The sequence below is a fragment of the Crassostrea angulata genome, chromosome 7, assembly GCF_025612915.1.
Source record: "Crassostrea angulata isolate pt1a10 chromosome 7, ASM2561291v2, whole genome shotgun sequence".
Classification (NCBI taxonomy): domain Eukaryota; kingdom Metazoa; phylum Mollusca; class Bivalvia; order Ostreida; family Ostreidae; genus Magallana; species Magallana angulata.
In genome coordinates, this window is record NC_069117.1 from 58,313,267 (window position 1) to 58,330,725 (window position 17,459).

Consider the following 17,459-nt stretch of genomic DNA (forward strand, 5'->3'; position numbering starts at 1 on the left):
CAAATATCTGTTTCATCAGAGCTATTTTTAGCCTTGAGTTTGTGTTCCTCACATGTAGACCATCTGTGATATTGGGCGAGTGGGAGAAATGTTTATATAACACATGTAATTTTTTTGTTATTCCTGAACATTCCAGTTTTCCAAAGGGTTTTAGATAAGACTTTGTTGTCTGTATCATATATGTTGTGTTTGAAATGTGGAATTTTTCTATATTCATGACAACACATCAATGATATTAGAAACTGTTCAATGTTCACGTATTGTGAAGTTGTAACATTATTAGACTACCTGTTATTTGCAGTATTGCACTTTTTAGTTTTACCAAAAGTTTAAATTTTTCAATGACATATTTTGCCAAAAACATTATACATATGAACTATGGAATGCTCTGTCATTATTTTGCATTATCAACTCATTTTGTCATTTGTCTTTGATGAATTACTTAATTGCATTTTTACTCTCAACTTTAAAGTATGTTAAAGGAATTTTTTTGATTTGATTTGAACATATTTTATAATGCAAGTACGTGTTTTTATTTACATAAAAGGATTAGACAGCAGGCAATGCCTATATAAGCTCTCTCCATAAAACATTAGGAAATTATCAATTTAAGGGGGTTTTATTTATGAAAATAAGTTACAACTCAAATTATAAGAGAGAGATTCATTTGATAACAGGAATGTACAATGGTGTCATTATAAGTTACTAAGTAGTTTCTCATTGTTCAGGATATTTCCTTCCTCTAGATTTATATCGATAATAAAAACTTCACTGTGTGATGAAATACTTCCAGGTAGATCAGATCATTTCAGGCTCTGAATACAACATAGTTTTCTTCTGAGATTTCAGTGTACACATTTTCAGTAGTTAGGTACCTAGTAAATATTGAACTGTAGTGGAAGTAACTGGATTTATTAAGTATCCTGTATAATCACCAGCAATAACAACATGTAGTGTTTATGATAAGGATCTTACTCCCATATGTGTGGTAAATGTAGGATGGTCAAGTGTACAGAATGGAGTGTGGTGAATGTAAGGTGGTCATGTGTACAGAATGGAATGTGGTAAATGTAGGATGGTCAAGTGTACAGAATGGATTGTGGTTAATGTAGGATGGTCAAGTGTACAGAACGGAGTGTGGTAAATGTAGGATGGTCAAGTGTACAGAATGGAGTGTGGTAAATGTAGGATGGTCAAGTGTACAGAATGGAATGTGGTAAATGTAGGATGGTCAAGTGTACAGAATGGAGTGTGGTAAATGTAGGATGGTCAAGTGTACAGAATGGAATGTGGTAAATGTAGGATGGTCAAGTGTACAGAATGGAGTGTGGTAAATGTAAGGTGGTCATGTGTACAGAATGGAATGTGGTAAATGTAGGATGGTCAAGTGTACAGAATGGAGTGTGGTAAAAGTAGGATGGTCAAGTGTACAGAATGGAGTGTGGTTAATGTAGGATGGTCAAGTGTACAGAATGGAATGTGGTAAATGTAGGATGGTCAAGTGTACAGAACGGAGTGTGGTAAATGTAGGATGGTAAGGTGTACAGAATGGAGTGTGGTTAATGTAGGATGGTCAAGTGTACAGAGTGGAGTGTGGTAAATGTAGGATGGTCAAGTGTACAGAACGGAGTGTGGTAAATGTAGGATGGTAAGGTGTACAGAATGGAGTGTGGTTAATGTAGGATGGTCAAGTGTACAGAGTGGAGTGTGGTAAATGTAGGATGGTCAAGTGTACAGAATGGAATGTGGTAAATGTAGGATGGTCAAGTGTACAGAATGGAATGTGGTAAATGTAGGGAGGTAAAGTGTACATAATGGAGTGTGGTAAATGTAGGATGGTCAAGTGTACAGAATGGAATGTGGTAAATGTAGGGAGGTAAAGTGTACATAATGGAGTGTGGAAAATGTAGGATGGTCAAGTGTACAGAATGGAATGTGGTTAATGTAGGATGGTAAGGTGTACAGAATGGAGTGTGATAAATGTAGGATGGTCAAGTGTACAGAATGGAGTGTGATAAATGTAGGGTGGTGAAATGTTCAGAAAGGATCAAAAGTGGCAAGTATAGGTTACACCTTCCTCTTGTTCTGTTTGGAGTGAATATCAGTTTGTGATTTTACATTCCTTGTTTTAGTGGGTTTCATAAGGACTTTTTGAGACTTGATTCATGGTTAACTCAGCATCATGGTTTATCATTGTGTGTATATTGCACTGGAAGTTTTTTTTTTTAAATATAAAACATTGACCCAACATAATATGCTTTTTTGTTTGAAAAATTGCACCTAATAAAAGAAATTATCAAGACAAACTTGTTAGAGTTTTTATATTAAAAGATCAAAGATTTCTAAGGTTGCATATGGGCTTGAGAATTTTATGAAATTTATAATAGAACAAATAAAAAATTAAGATTTCAAAATCTCAGAATGATGCAAAGTACCATGGAAAGATTCTGAAGAAAAGTAGTCAATTGGTTTTCCTCAAAGAATACAGCACAGAAACAAAAATGTTCAATTTGGGTCAAGGAATAGGAATTACTCTAAAATGAACAGAAAAAAATATATATTTGAAGAATAGCTGTTCAGAGGACAAGATGTACATTTTTATGTAACATATCAACCTTTTCTTTGAAGTTGACTTAATTCTTCTTCCTTTTTACAATTAAATAAAATGATTGCCCTTAGAGAACTTCCTCTTTGTACCTTTGTGGACTCAATTAAAATTAAGATATTATAACAGAATGTTTTTCTTTTCTATTTTCTTTATAATCTTAAATGGTTTCTTTTAAACTAAGCTATAACCAGTAAATGCAAATGAAGAGTTAGTGATGGTAAATATCAGATATCCCTTCAGAGAGTGAAGGCAAGCTTGTAGGAGGGGTGAAGGTCAGAAAATTATGACATGGTTCAATTTCCCAAACAAAGCTGCACTTTTGTAGGAACTAAGATAAAAATACATCTCGTAAATCAGAAACAATTTGTTTTACATTCTGAAACCTTCCTCCATGCATGAGGCACACAGAGATAGTGCTTATAGTATTTTGCTATATTTATTAATACACACTTTTTCCTAAATTATTTTTGCATGGAGAGAAGTGCATATTACACACCAAAGCTCACCTCGGATCTCTATTTTAGAAGCTAAGCAGATGAGGGTCATTGACTCCCCTGGATTGGACACCCGTCCATCACAATTTTACCCCCCAGCATAAGCTGGTTCCCCACTGCAGCTGGTTGGAATGAGACAATGCAGATAAAAAGCCTTGTCTAAAAACACAATATTATACAAAATCCAGGGTTCACAATGGGCCTTGAAGCAACATGCAACCTTTGAGTAACTGGCCTGATAAACACCTATGACCAATGAGCCAGATGCTTTGCAATCTGAGCTAAATGCAAATACCGGTATATGGAATTTGGAATGTCAAAGTCAAAAGTAAAATCAAGGCAAGAAAATTACAATATTGTTGAATTGTTCTCACCTAACAAAATCTCTATTTGAATTTTGATACACATATAATGACAATTTCCTATGAATCTCTTCAATTCTTTATTCTTATGCAACAGGGAAATAACATTGCTTGCCATCACATTGTTTTTATGTTGATTTAATGAGCCAACAGAAAATAAGGAATGAGGAATAAGGTCATTGGATAGGGCAAGTTGAGAAAAATTTGACAGATTTTGATAATTTACAGCAAAATATTCATGTGTGAAGCTTTGAGAAAAAATAATATCTTGAATACTTTATTCATTGAAGATCAATGCAAAACAAGAAATAGTCAAAGGTAAGGTCAAGGTCACAAACTGATGATGGAAAGTTGATTTGCTCTCACCTGGGCTGCGTTCAAGATCGTAGCAGCTAGCCTAGCCACTAGGTCGTAGATATCTAGGTCTATAGAACGGACCGATAAGTCTCAGATTTTAAGTTGGAAATATTCAACTAAAGACTAATTACATGATTTGTTAATTTCAAGCGGAAATATGCATGTTAAAATTCATTATAACTTAAAGAATGAACAAAATATCACTAAATAAATATATTTCACGTTTGTTACTATAACTATATATTATAATGTAACTATGTAACTATAATGTGGCCATCTTGAATTTGATGCCTAGCATAAAATATTTAGGCTACGAATATCTACATACTAGCGGCTAGGCTAGCTTACTGTTCAACTATGTAGCCCTACGTAGCAGCTACAATCTTGAATGCAGCCCAGAACTCATCTTTATGTGAATTTGATGAAAATATCTTTTAACATTTTCTTAACAATGTTACCCATGTGGACATTGCCTCCACTGGGAGTTATCACAAACAAAATTGATTATAAACTTGGAGTTCATCATAACAATATTAATCGATTTTGGTTTATCTGAATTTAAGCTAAATTACATGTATTTATTTTTAAAAGATGGTACTTTCTGTTCTAAAAGCATATAGCTTTAGTTCACTAAACCTAGCATATAGCTTTAGTTCACTAAACCTAGCATATAGCTTTAGTTCACTAAACCTAGCATATAGCTTTAGTTCACTAAACCTAGCATATAGCTTTAGTTCACTAAACCTAGCATATAGCTTTAGTTCACTAAACCTTTTGAAAGCTCCTTGTACGTGGTGAATGGGACAAGAAATTATAAAATAACATGCCAAAACATGGGTAAATATAGAACACTAGGATAAGTTCACAGAATCTGGAAATTAACAGCAACATTGGAATGTATGGAAAGACCTAGGGACCCCCCCCCCCTTCATGTTCTATAATGGGCTAACCTCCAACATGTGAAAAAAATCATGACAAAGCCAGGTGATGTGTTTATATAAAGGAGCCCCTAGGCTTCGCTTTATTTGTCACGTGTAAAATGTACAATATAATCTTATACATTCTGTATAATAATAAATGGAGTACAGAGCTGTACACTATACACAGATAATACATTCAGTTTACCTACAAAATACATGTACACAGCAAATCAGAGAAGCTACCAAGACAGTCTTATTGAGGTCCACAGCGAACACTGAAGCTTGCTGGGTGTCTGTAACAGTCAGATGTAGGACACCGCGATACTCGATCATTCCTTTGTAGAGTTGTAGAACTATAGATTACATTATTATGGCATGATAGCGTGTATTCTTGCAACACAGAAATGATGGAGTATGCTGCATTTTGTCAGCAAACTGAATGGTGATTTAGATTAATATGTCCAACCTGTACACCAACATGAAATACACAGAGGTTGTCCCTAGTCGTCCTCTCTTTCTTCTACTCCTCACATTGCACAGAAAGACCCCAACAAATCGCCCCGGGTGTTCGGAGGCCAAAGCAATTGATCCACTCAAATAGGACCGGTATGACCATAAATGCAAACATAATTTATCATCTAGAGATAGGTCTTATAGTAACATAGAAGCAATCTAAAGACAAAAATCTATGGTATTAATTACCAGGTTTTTTTTTTAAATATATATTTACCAAACTCCTGAACATTTTCCTTCACTCATGTTTAAGCTGCACTGCTTTTTTTCATCATTTTACAATGTGTACAACTACTGCAGTTTGTCAATATACTTCACAAATCTATCTGAATAAATTACTATATTACAAACTCCAAATCTCTGTTGATCTGACAATTCAGCAGTAGTTCAACCTGAAAAGTTTGTTGTAATTAGAAAAATTATAAGGTACACCTGTAAAGATGCTCCTTTCAAGCTGCAACATGATAACCTCAAGATATCTAATTGTACAATTTTCTATGAAAACTTTCTTGTCTACTTCAAAAACCAATGAAAAATTTCTTTATTTTGGGGATATGTACATGACCATCGATGACTGATTATAAGACATGTAAGGAGAAGGAAACTAGTGGATAGTGGTCACACCCTTAAACATTCATCACTCACACAAAATGAAAATCAAAACATATGTATTTATATATTAACAATGCATCTGCATTCTTCTGTTTCAGTTTCTAGGGTGTTCTATGACAAGTTCATTCGATTCAAGTCCATTTGCACAACCCAATATATAGTAACTGTAATGAAGCAAACATAAAAATGTGGTTGGGAATTTCATAATGTTGTTTTCCTTGCTTACATAGAAATACATGTAATACAGACTCCTGAACAGAGAACCCGGTCGAAGTCAAGGTTTCAGACCCCGAGGTAAGCTCACATGCAGTACTACAACACATGACAACTATGAAAGACTATAACAACTGGATTCACATCTCAAAAATTTGCAAAGAAAAACACTTGGTGTTCTGTACAGAATCTGCAGAGTAGCGCGTGAACAGCATAGGTACCTTGTTATAGCATTCTGTCAAAATTTGTCCAAGCAAAATTGTTACATATGAAATGTATGTTATAATTTAGACTAGTTTCAATTATGAATTAAGAATAAAAATGATCCAATATATTACTTGAATAATTAATTTAAATTACGATCAATTTGTTGAAAGTAAATAGATCACATCAGTAACAAAAAAATCAAAACATGATGCACAAAGAAAATTATGCTTCTCAACTTTCAACAATTAAAGTCATTCAGGAAAATAAGAGATATATAAATAATTTTAAAAAGAGAATGATCTACTTGATTTTGTGTATATTCTAGTTTTAAGTGTCAAAACAAGATTTCTTCTTTAGAAACAACACAAAGCTTATTGAGTACTCAGTAACATCCACACCTCGCCTTTGTTCAGAATCCAAAGATTTCCTGTGCGGATGAAGCAGAATATTTGTATCTTATGTTTCTGCAGTTTATCCTTTAAAATTTTCTCACATTAAGAATTGTCTGTGATTGGAACTTTCCATCGCACAGTTTAACTGACCAATCCTCAAACTTGTTGTTACTTGCAACAACCTCCCTCTGATTGCTGTGTTTGTTGGCTGTTTAAATTGACTCCCCCTGGTCGTGAGGGTGCTGGTCCTCCTCCTTCATTCTTAGGCAACTTTTTAGCTACAAGTATGATTTATTTATCATTTAAAAATCTGTATAAACAAAAACCTTCGACATGTAGTTGAAAATGCAGACTGTGAACAAAACTGGGATTGACATTTGTAGAAACATGTAATATTCTATATTATGTATAAATTATATCTCATTCCATTGGGTTTTATTTCTTTTTTTCATTTATTGGGTGAATTGATGATTTGGCTTTAATTAATGTGAAAGCTCCCTTCATGCTCTACAGTTTAACAGAATATCCTATAAATGTCACATCTCTTTACAAAAATAAAGTTTAAATTTAAAATAGAATTTGCTAGGCAAACAAATCTTAAAAAATAAAAAAAACATAATAAATGAATAATACCTATTGCCAAAAATATATCGTTGACATTCATGGCTGTTTTTGCTGATGTTTCCATGAATAATAAACTGTTTTCCTCTGCATAAGCTTGTGCTTCCTGTAAAACCAAGTATATTGTACTCACAATGTTTTTATAAATCCAATATATAGTTCAGAAAAGTAAATTCTGAACCAGAACCATGAAATTGGGTATAATTCTTTAAAACTGCTTGGTCCAACATTTTAATCAACAAAAGCGTTTTTTTTCATTTGTTGCTTTCAATAATGGTTTTCTTTACAATGAGTATCCTAATTTTCAATGCAACATCGGAGCCATAAAATGCTGCAGATGTTCATTGATGACAATTACACTACATAGCACACATATTGATAAAAACTGCTCTGTCCAATTTTCTCTGGCTATTACAGTAACTGTACTGTAAAATCAATTTAAATTTTACAAAGAAAATAAATTAAAATGTTAAAAAATTTGTGAATATCTTTTACTTTAACTTTTTCATGTTTTTTTAAAATAATGATATATCATGCTTGTATTTTGAGTTTTATATTGTATTTTTTATATTGTTTTGATATTGAGTACAATCTTTGTAATGTAAAAATTCACCTATGAGAAGCTTATGCCAATAAAAATCAAAGTACTGAAGTACTGACGGGAGTTGATTTTATCAATTATTATTTATCTTAAAATCAACGATATGTTATTTTGCTTGGCAAGTAGTTTATAATCTCTATTTGAATAACGCACATTTTTAAAAATATGGATTCTCAGACTTTTCCGACAAGAATTTCGAGAAAACCTCTGATGAATCATGTTGTGTTATATTAAACAAGAGGCCCATGGGCCACATCGCTCACCTGAGGAACAATAGGTATGATAAAATCAGCTTAATGGAGTCATAATACAAACTATCTGGACAATGTACAATAATACATGTAGATCCTGTATAAATAAAATCCATTTTCCCCTGGATATTCTTATGTTTATAATCATTAGTCCCCTTTCTGACAGGATTTTTTTTATAGTCATGTCATATGTTGCGTATTGCAGTTCTCAAAAAGATCCTTAACAATAGTTTATACATCGGATATAAACGTACATCAAACTCTGAACCTTCTCGTGAGGCCAAAGAATTGTCCTGGGGCCAAAGTCTTAATAATTATAAAGAATCATCTGGCTGATTAGTTTCTGAGAAGATTTTTAAAGATTTACCCTATATATTCCTTTGTTAAACTTTGACCCCCCATTGTGGCCCCACCCTACCCCTGAGGATCATAATTTTCACAACCTTGAATCTACACAACCTGAGGATGCTTTCACACAAGTTTCAGCTTTCCTGGCTGATTAGTTTTTGAGAAGAAGATTTTTAAATATTTACTCTGTTTATTCCTATGTAAAATATCGACCTCCCATTGTGGCCCAAACCTATCCCCAGGGGTCATGATTTTCACAAATTTGAATCTACACTACTTGAGGATGCTTCCACACAAGTGCCAGCTTTCCTGGCTAATTAGTTTCTGAGAAGAAGATTTTTTAAAGATTTACTCTATATAATCATATGTTAAACTTCGATCCCCCATTGTGGCCCCAACCTACCCCCAGGGGTTATTATTTTCACAACTTTGATTCTACACTACCTGAGGATGCTTCCACACAAGTTTCAGCTTTGCCGGCTGATTAGTTTCTGAGAAGAAGATTTTTAAAGATTTGCTCTATATATTCATATGTTAAACTTCGATCCCCATTGTGGCCCCACCCTACCCCCGGGGGTAATGATTTTCACAACTTTGAATTTACACTACCTGAGGATGAATCCACACAAGTGTCAGCTTTTCTGGCTGATTTGTTTCTGAGAAGCAGATTTTTAAAGATATACTGTATATATTCCTATGTAAAACTTCGATCCCCCATTGTGGCCCCACCCTACCCCAGGGGGTCATGATTTTCATAACTATGAATCTACACTACCTGAGGATGCATCCACACAAGTGTCAGCTTTCCTGGCTGATTAGTTTCTGAGAAGAAGATTTTTAAAGATATACTGTATATATTCCTATGTAAAACTTCCACCCCCCCCCTCATTTTGGCCCCACCCTCAGGTGAGCTAAAAAGATTAAGTTTACAATACAATAAGTTGTTAAAGTTGGTTTCTGGAAGAACAGACTTAGAACATTTTCTTAATAAATATTGACAATTTTTTTACTTTTTTAATCTTTAGTTTTTAAGATCTGTGTACAAACATAGAATTGTGAGCAAATCTTTGTATCTTGATTATAATTCGAAGCTTAACACTCAAATATGGTTAGTAAATAGAAATTGTAAACAATTAAACACAAGAAACATGCACTATAACAAATAAAGAACACAATTTATTTTTTCGAAATGAATCATATATATATACATGTATATACCTACATATTTCCGTCAGCGATATCAAAAGAAAATGCCGAATTACCGATAGAAGGAATTGTATTTCAGTACCCCTACATCAGATTTTGCTTAATTTGCGCAGGTAAACAGTTAACTGTTTGATTTACCGAAGTATCTGTTTGAATTGATACGTAAAAATCACGAAATACCTTTAGACGATAGTTTCCAGGTTTAAAAGCGTAAATAATGAAAACGAAACGAAAATCCGAACAAGCTAACACCATCACACTTGTTTGATCCTTGTTGGAACAATTAGAAAATTAATCAATAAACAATAAAAACAGAGGGAAATGCACTTTAGTACGTTGTTAATGCATCAGATTTAATCATTTTCGCAGGTAAACATTTACCGAAGTCTATGTTCCAAATACAAGGCGATTGTTTCCCAAGTTAAAAAGCAAAATGAAACGAAAAAATGAAAACAAACTAAAACCAACATCACAAGTGAAAATGACAACGCGTTGAAATATTTAACCTCAATTTACTTCACAATAATCGGCACCAAGGTTATTTCCATGTTTCATAGATTATATTCGCACGTGAACTGTTGCACAACAAACTGCCAGCTTCAAACAAAGAACCTCGTTTTCGAGATGCGGTAGACTGGCGATGCCTGTCATAAGACCAGTCAATTGCAATGAATTGCCAGTCTACGATATATGGAATAACGAGCCATTCTTTATAAGTATTTTCGCAATTATCTCAAATTTGGAACAGAAATCGCCTATAATTTTTGCAATTTAAATTTTCCTTTCCCTAAGGATGATTTATGCTAAATTACGTTAAGATTAACTCGGTAGTTCTTGAGAAGAAGATTTTTAAAAATGCACCCCCCTTTTTCTACAGTTTCAAGGTTTTCTCCGCTTTGAATACAGATCGGAATTTTATTTCTGCAATTTATATTCGCCCTCCCATAAGGATGCTTTGTGCCAAATTTGGTTGAAATTGGATAAGCGGTTTTAGAGAAGAAGTTCAAAATGTAAAAAGTTTACAGACGGACAGACGGACAGACGGACGGACAGACGGACGGACGGACGGACGACGGACAAAATGTGATCAGAATAGCTCACTTGAGCTTTCAGCTCAGGTGAGCTAAAAATAGAATTGATTTCATCAAACTATGTATCGGTATTCAAAATATTTCAAAAAGTGTATGAATCCAACCTATAATGAACTCTAGTCTCGTTCAACCAGATGCTAGGCTGTCTCCGTTAATCTCCAACAAGTAAGAGATACCAGGTCACCTCTAAATATATATAGACTGACTCTGCTTGTCGGAGATGTACGGAGACAGTCGATGGTTGAATGAGACTATATTGAACTCTGGAGTGTACATTACATCGAATTTATCGATTTTTTTCAAGAAGTAACTCTTGTCAGCTGTGATGATTTGTACTTAGGTCCAAACACTGTTTCAGTTTTGGTTTGCCAGAGTAACTGCATAGGACAGTTGATTAAAATCAACTCCCAAAAATCATTTGTTCACCTAATAATCATGGGTTCTTCATCACAATTTTCTATCAGAAACATTGAAACAAACTTAAATTGCTGATTGTGATTTTAAATCATCACTGCTTACCTCATATTCAACCATTCTTTTCTGTGCCAAATCTGATTTGTTCCCAGCCAGAGCAATCACAATGTTTGGACTAGCCTGCCTTTGGAGCTCTTTGACCCAGTTTTTCGCTCTACCAAATGTGTCCTAAAGTAGAAATACAATAACAGTACAACACACTTTTACTGAAGTACCAGGAATATACAATTTTAATTAGGTGAGTTGCAATAAATATCAAGACCGAGGGAACAAAACTGACTTCGCTGAAAGTATGAATTCATTACAATTGTAACCATGTTTTATTGATTCCATGTACCCGTTATGATTTATTAAAGTTTTCAATACCTGATTTGTAATGTCGTATACCACTATGGCAGCCTGAGCCCCCCTGTAATACATAGGAGCTAGACTGTGGTATCGTTCCTGGCCAGCAGTATCCCAGATCTCAAATTTCACTGTTGTATCATCAAGACACACTGTCTGTGTTAAAAATGCAGCTGAAAGATAATGAGAATTCAGGTATTATGTATATAACTTAGTAGCTTTAAAATAAAACTGTTATCATTAAGCATAACAAACTATATTTACTTAAGATCATTTTCAGAAAGTGTTAAAGCTTCAAAATAAACTCAAAATATGAAAACCGACTCATCGTGTAATTGACTCTATTTTTGGGGCTCATACTTTTTTTGTATTAAAACATCACATTAAAACTTGTACTGAATAAATCATACAAAATAGAATTTACAGAATTTCAATTACCTCCAATTGTGCTTTCTTGGTATTCATGGAATTGTCCTTTTACAAAACGCAACACTAAACTTGACTTTCCAACAGCTGACTCTCCCAACAACACAAGTTTAAACTGACAAATTTTTCCCTGTGTGGCTCCATTGGGCCTCTGTGCTCCAGTTCGGCCTGCCATAGTTAGGCCAAAAAATCAACTGTTGAAAGTGTTTCAGTTTTGTTATAATCACCTGCAAAAAGAATTGCTACATACTAATAAATACTGATAAATCTTTACATAATCAAGGTATTTGGAAATACCTTTGTCAAAATCTATTTCAATGAAGAATATAAATTTAAAATTAACATTAAAAATATCATGGTGATATCTTGATTTGATTTTTAGAATATCTCCATGTCTCTATAAAATGCATAGTCAATGACATTTTCTCAGAAACGAACTATATAAAAGTGCAACGTGATGTTGAGTCACGAAATGTCAACTAAGTTACCCACAACGGAATATAGATCTAAGACATACGACTATGTTAAACAAATATGAAATACGAATAGCAAATTACAATTCCATTTAATCATTATTTTGTTTAACACGGAAGGCAGATAATATGTTGACAGCCATTCCATACACAATCGAACCATTTAGCAACACCTCATCACGGATTCGTCAATAAGACTCAATAAACAAACTAAAATTAAAACTACAAACATAATTATAACGTCAGTTACCTGTAGAATGATAATTCTTCTATAATGAAACGAAATATCGTCGAAAATTTAAGATTTAGACACGTAAATTGCTTTATTATTACGCAGAATACACCCTCTACGACCTACAAACACTCTACGTTTTGACGGAAGTTACTACGCAAACAAAGTAATCCCTTTATAAAAACATTTTACTTCGTAAAAGAGATATTTGCAGTATCAGTACTTTTTATATTTAAAAAGAAATATATCATTGATATCTTCCCAATTGATAAAAAATGTTTCTTAAACAAAAGTAAAATCTCCGATTTGTATGCGCATTGATACGATCAATAATCAGCACACCAATCGCAAAATGAGAACTATTACGTCAAAACGGAAATAAGAAAACGTTCTGCTACTGAATCGATTGAGTTTCCCTTCTACCATGTCTACTAAACATAGTTTATTTTTTTTTTATATAATTTGCATAAAAAATATAAAGTTATCAGAGATGGACATTTTTGTGATCCACAATGTCCTGTAACGTTAGGTTGAGGTTAGGTTAGGCCTATAAGGAACATCATTTGTGAAACATGCTATTTTTATTAATTTGAAGAAGCATGCATAAATTAGGTCAACGTAAGAGGTTCAAATTAATTTTTCTCACAATTTATTTAGACTGTAAATGTGACTGCGTGAGAGAAAAAAATATAAAATAGGTAAAGCAGCTACATGTATACACTGTTATAAACAAAACCTATGGTGTTATATGTTTATATACTTTAATCAGAAAGTAATTTCTTATTTCATAAACCGGTGAATATCGGAGAGATAATTTTAATAATTTGTTGTTGAGTAAAACGTTTTTTTTTTAATTATATAGTGTGTATATAACGTTAGCCTACTCGCACGTTATATTTTTTTATGAACATTAACATTATTAAACTTTTCTCTATTTTTACATATCAAAATATGTATGACAATATAAACATTCACTGCATGGATATTACTTAATTTTAAAAAGTACCCCGTAATGAAATACATTATATTTCTCCTTTTTTAACGTTGTTCATCGGTGCATAAACACCGTTCATGATTGGCTTTAATTTTAACTAAGATTACCCAATCCCTTACGATACTTTCGCATTTGATAAAAATAAATGATTTTAATGTCTTTTAAGGCTTGTTAAAATAAATTATTTAATAAAAAAGGTTTAAACTGTTAATTTTAAAAAAATAGAATTATGATTTAATCTCTATTTATTTACGAAAATACGAACAATTCGGAAACAACCTTTGACCTTTGTTGCTAAGGCCTCATCAACAGAGTGGGTTATGGTGGTTAAATATTTGACAGCTTAAAACGCTGTAGTCGGTACCGAAGAATTCTATCGTTATGGCGTCGCAAGTGAAACTGCCAGACATCCATATGCAAGGCATATATGCAGGAAAATATAAAGACTGGAGTCCTTCCCTAGCTCCTGTATGTATATTTTTTACACGATATAAACAATGCATGTTAAGTATACTACTTCCAACGCGGGCTGTCTATACAAACGCCCTTTTAATCATCATGGTTAGGTAAGGATGGTGTGTCACATATTAGGGACGAGTTGTAAACATACCCTTTTCTTAATTGCAGGCTGGTAAATTGACATCATGTGGTGATACAGCTATACAGTGCCTGAAACCAAAGGATGACAGGGTTAGTGTATATTTTTATTGATGACAGCCTGTTAAAACCAAAGTAAAAATATACTCACACACAATTAATCAGAAGGTTTTTACTCATATTCTAATTGATAATTTCCACAGCCTCCATCTCCAGCTGTTATCAAGAAGTTTAGAGCAACAGTTAGGCCGGATGCCGGACAGATGAGAGTCTTTTACGGTAGAGCTAATGACCCTCACCAACAGTGGGCGGAAAATATGACACACGGCATAAATACACAGCCATCAGATTCTTCAGGGGCCATCGTAAATCCTGCATACAAAACTCTGTTTCAACAGAGGTTAGTGGATAGGAAAGAGCGGATATATTCCAGCCACCTCAGGGCTCCTCTTGGAACATCACATGATCAGTCAACAGGCCTCCCTAGAGGACTTAACCGTGACACATTCACTTTTGGTGTTCCTACAGAACTCGGTAATTTTTTCTCAATTATTAACAATAACCATTTGTAAGTGACCTTTTCTCTTTTTGTTGTCATTTGTATTTAATTGGGGTTTTAAAAGCAAGACAGTGATATTTTGTGTTTGAATTATTACAAGATATTGGAGCTGGTGGTTTGATAAATCCAAACAAGACATATGCTGATGTTGAGATGGAGTCCGCTGTAGGTCATGAGCTTTACAGGAAATCCCACACAGACTTTGATGTTGGGGAGAGACATAACCGGAACTACACTGCACCACCCTATGATGGGAACTCCAAATTTGGCATTCCTACTCCTCATGATAACAACGGTCTAATGGTGAAAACCACAATGAAATGGCAACATGAAACACAGCAGGAGAAAGCCAGTAAAATTGTTTCCAAAAGGGTAGATGATTTTAGGGAGAGAAGTCAGCCACAGCTGGGACAGGTTCATGATCCGTGAGTATTTCCTTTAAAAAATTGTCTCAAAAGATAACTACAATAAAACACACTTATAACAAAGTGCCAGTGACAGAAGAAGTATTTTTAAAACTCCTTTGTATTTTTTATAAAGGATTAAGGACACATTAAAAGTAGGACCAGATCATGCATTTGGGATTCTTGTGAAACCAGATGAGTATGGAGCTGGGGATCTGATGCACCAGCGAGCTCCAGGAGAGTACTTGAGGGGTAAGGACAGACAGAGAGGGGTCCTGGCTGCCATCAGACAACACCTCAAGAAAGCCAACTATCACAACTTTGATGATTTGGTTCAGGCGTTCCAGTTTTATGATAAAGTACGTTTTTAAAGCTATTTTTCTAATGAAGCCATATTTTGTTTCTTTTTTTGCTTTAGCTTAAGTCATTACTTGTCATCTGTTTCTAGGAAAATAAGGGTAGAATAGACATCCATGATTTACGAGAAGCTTGCCTACAATACCACCTCCCAGTGGAGCCAGAGCTGCTAGAACAACTCCTGTACTACTGCGACTCAAACAGAGATGGTTTCATTGACTACTTAGAATTTGCCAATTTCCTCAACTGGAAAGATAAAATGAAGTCTGGTTTACCAGAAAAGACAGGTATTAACTGTGAACTTATTACTGTAATTATATAAATTCAGTTTATTTCACATGCATTGTTCTTTAGAATTTCTAATTGCTATTTACAGAACTAGAAAAAATGGCAGAATCAAGGAAATCAAGTGCTAGATCTTCATCTAGAGCAGAAACTACTCTTGATTTGGCCGACCCATCAGACCTTCAACCCAAGTCTCCTCAGAGTGCAGAGAGTACCCCTAGAATTCTCCAGAAGCAGATTGACAGGGCCATCGGTGACCACAGAACTCAGAGCAGTATGATAAACGCTGTAGTGGGCGGAGTCTCCACTCAAGGTAACCAACTCTACCATATTATTTTACAATATTGCGGAGGCAGTACTGATTTCTGTGAGGAAAAATCATTTTCTTACAATTTATTCCTTTCTTAAAACTGCATCATAATTATGGTGTTCTTTCCAGGTTACAGAACTTATGGAGTGCCAACCATCAGGACAGATTTACGTGCACCGAGAATAAAGCGAGTTTGTGATACTAAGAATTATGGTGATGAATCTGATGCCTATGGCTTAGTCAACCCCTCCATCTTCAGTAGGAGAGGTGTACAGGAAAAAGACTTCCTACTGCCCAGAACAAAAGAAGAGGTGAGCTGCTGTCTCTGATGCTTAAGGCATTTTCCCACAATGTTCTGCATTATCACAATTGGAGAATTTAGGAAAAAAATGACTTTCATTTGACCCCCAATGTCTTTTTCTGTTCTAGATTAGGGACATTTTCACCAGTATCGGAGTACAGATGACTGGGGAGAACTTTGAGGAACTGTACAACACGGCCGCTGCGCAGCACCCCAAGGGCCACGTCAGTGTGGAGTCATTCCGGGGGGTGCTGGACGAGATTCAGGCACAGAAAATTGCCACCAAGGAGCACCCTCTAGCTGTGTGACCAGCATCAGCTAAAAACTCTATACAAAAAAGAACAAAATATTGGGGAGGGGGTTATAAGGAAAAATCTTTGAATCAAAATATTCGTAAGAATGACAGATTCATTAAAGAATTGAAACTATTAAGTATCTTCCCTATGAACATAAATATTATATGTACTTGTATTTCTGTATGAAGAAACAATGGGAAGCTGGTAGAGACGTTTTTAAAGAAGGGGGGGGGGGCATTTTAGTATGTGCTTATCATGTACATTTGTATATTTTGACTTCATTTCATATCACTAGTGAGAAGCTGTGTTATTGTGAGATTTTTGGATGTTTTAAGATTTACGTGTATTTAAAGGACTACCTGCTCCTTCTGACCCAGCATTATCTGTAGATAAAAACTATACAATAGCCTCCTGTGATAACTCTCCTAAACCTAGGCACCTTTTTTAATGCATTTTCTTACAACTTGTTGTTACCTTTGATGTTTATATCCAAATAAAATTTTATATAAATATCAAAAAGATTGTTTTGTAAAGATCTGAATTTTGTACATGGCCAGATGGATGACAATTATCAACAAATACCTGCCATATAGAGACTTTTAGTACTATT

The 17,459-nt window shown here is 34.3% G+C and overlaps 2 protein-coding genes across 2 annotated transcripts; one reads left to right on the top strand and one right to left on the bottom strand.

Annotated features, from left to right (window-relative positions):
* Positions 1 to 4,808: 4,808 nt before the first annotated feature.
* Positions 4,809 to 12,922, bottom strand: LOC128155216 (ras-related protein Rab-5C-like). Its single transcript, XM_052816821.1, has 6 exons — positions 12,765 to 12,922; positions 12,054 to 12,268; positions 11,637 to 11,788; positions 11,316 to 11,438; positions 7,312 to 7,405; positions 4,809 to 6,956 (listed from the first exon to the last, which is right to left on the bottom strand). Exons 2-6 carry the CDS (start codon positions 12,214 to 12,216, stop codon positions 6,847 to 6,849), a joined length of 642 nt encoding a protein of 213 aa, XP_052672781.1. The 5' UTR covers positions 12,217 to 12,268; positions 12,765 to 12,922; the 3' UTR covers positions 4,809 to 6,846.
* A 1,099-nt stretch (positions 12,923 to 14,021) lies between these two features.
* On the top strand, positions 14,022 to 17,368 carry LOC128192463 (EF-hand domain-containing family member B-like). The gene is made up of 9 exons (XM_052865150.1): positions 14,022 to 14,208; positions 14,368 to 14,430; positions 14,541 to 14,871; positions 14,997 to 15,321; positions 15,437 to 15,659; positions 15,749 to 15,944; positions 16,034 to 16,255; positions 16,382 to 16,563; positions 16,682 to 17,368. The coding sequence occupies exons 1-9, from the start codon at positions 14,122 to 14,124 to the stop codon at positions 16,859 to 16,861; spliced, it is 1,809 nt and encodes a 602-aa protein (XP_052721110.1). The 5' UTR covers positions 14,022 to 14,121; the 3' UTR covers positions 16,862 to 17,368.
* The last annotated feature ends 91 nt before the right edge of the window (positions 17,369 to 17,459 follow it).

What these genes read in the sequence shown, in the direction of transcription:
- LOC128192463 (XM_052865150.1), top strand. Translation starts at nt 14,122, where the DNA reads ATGGCGTCGCAAGTGAAACTGCCAGACATCCATATGCAAGGCATATAT. An exon ending in TGAAACCAAAGGATGACAGG is followed by an intron (nt 14,431 to 14,540) that starts GTTAGTGTATAT and finishes TAATTTCCACAG; the next exon opens with CCTCCATCTCCAGCTGTTAT. An exon ending in TGCCCAGAACAAAAGAAGAG is followed by an intron (nt 16,564 to 16,681) that starts GTGAGCTGCTGT and finishes TTTCTGTTCTAG; the next exon opens with ATTAGGGACATTTTCACCAG.
- LOC128155216 (XM_052816821.1), bottom strand. Translation starts at nt 12,216, where the DNA reads ATGGCAGGCCGAACTGGAGCACAGAGGCCCAATGGAGCCACACAGGGA. An exon ending in TATACGACATTACAAATCAG is followed by an intron (nt 11,439 to 11,636) that starts GTATTGAAAACT and finishes TTTCTACTTTAG; the next exon opens with GACACATTTGGTAGAGCGAA. An exon ending in CGATATATTTTTGGCAATAG is followed by an intron (nt 6,957 to 7,311) that starts GTATTATTCATT and finishes TCATACTTGTAG; the next exon opens with CTAAAAAGTTGCCTAAGAAT.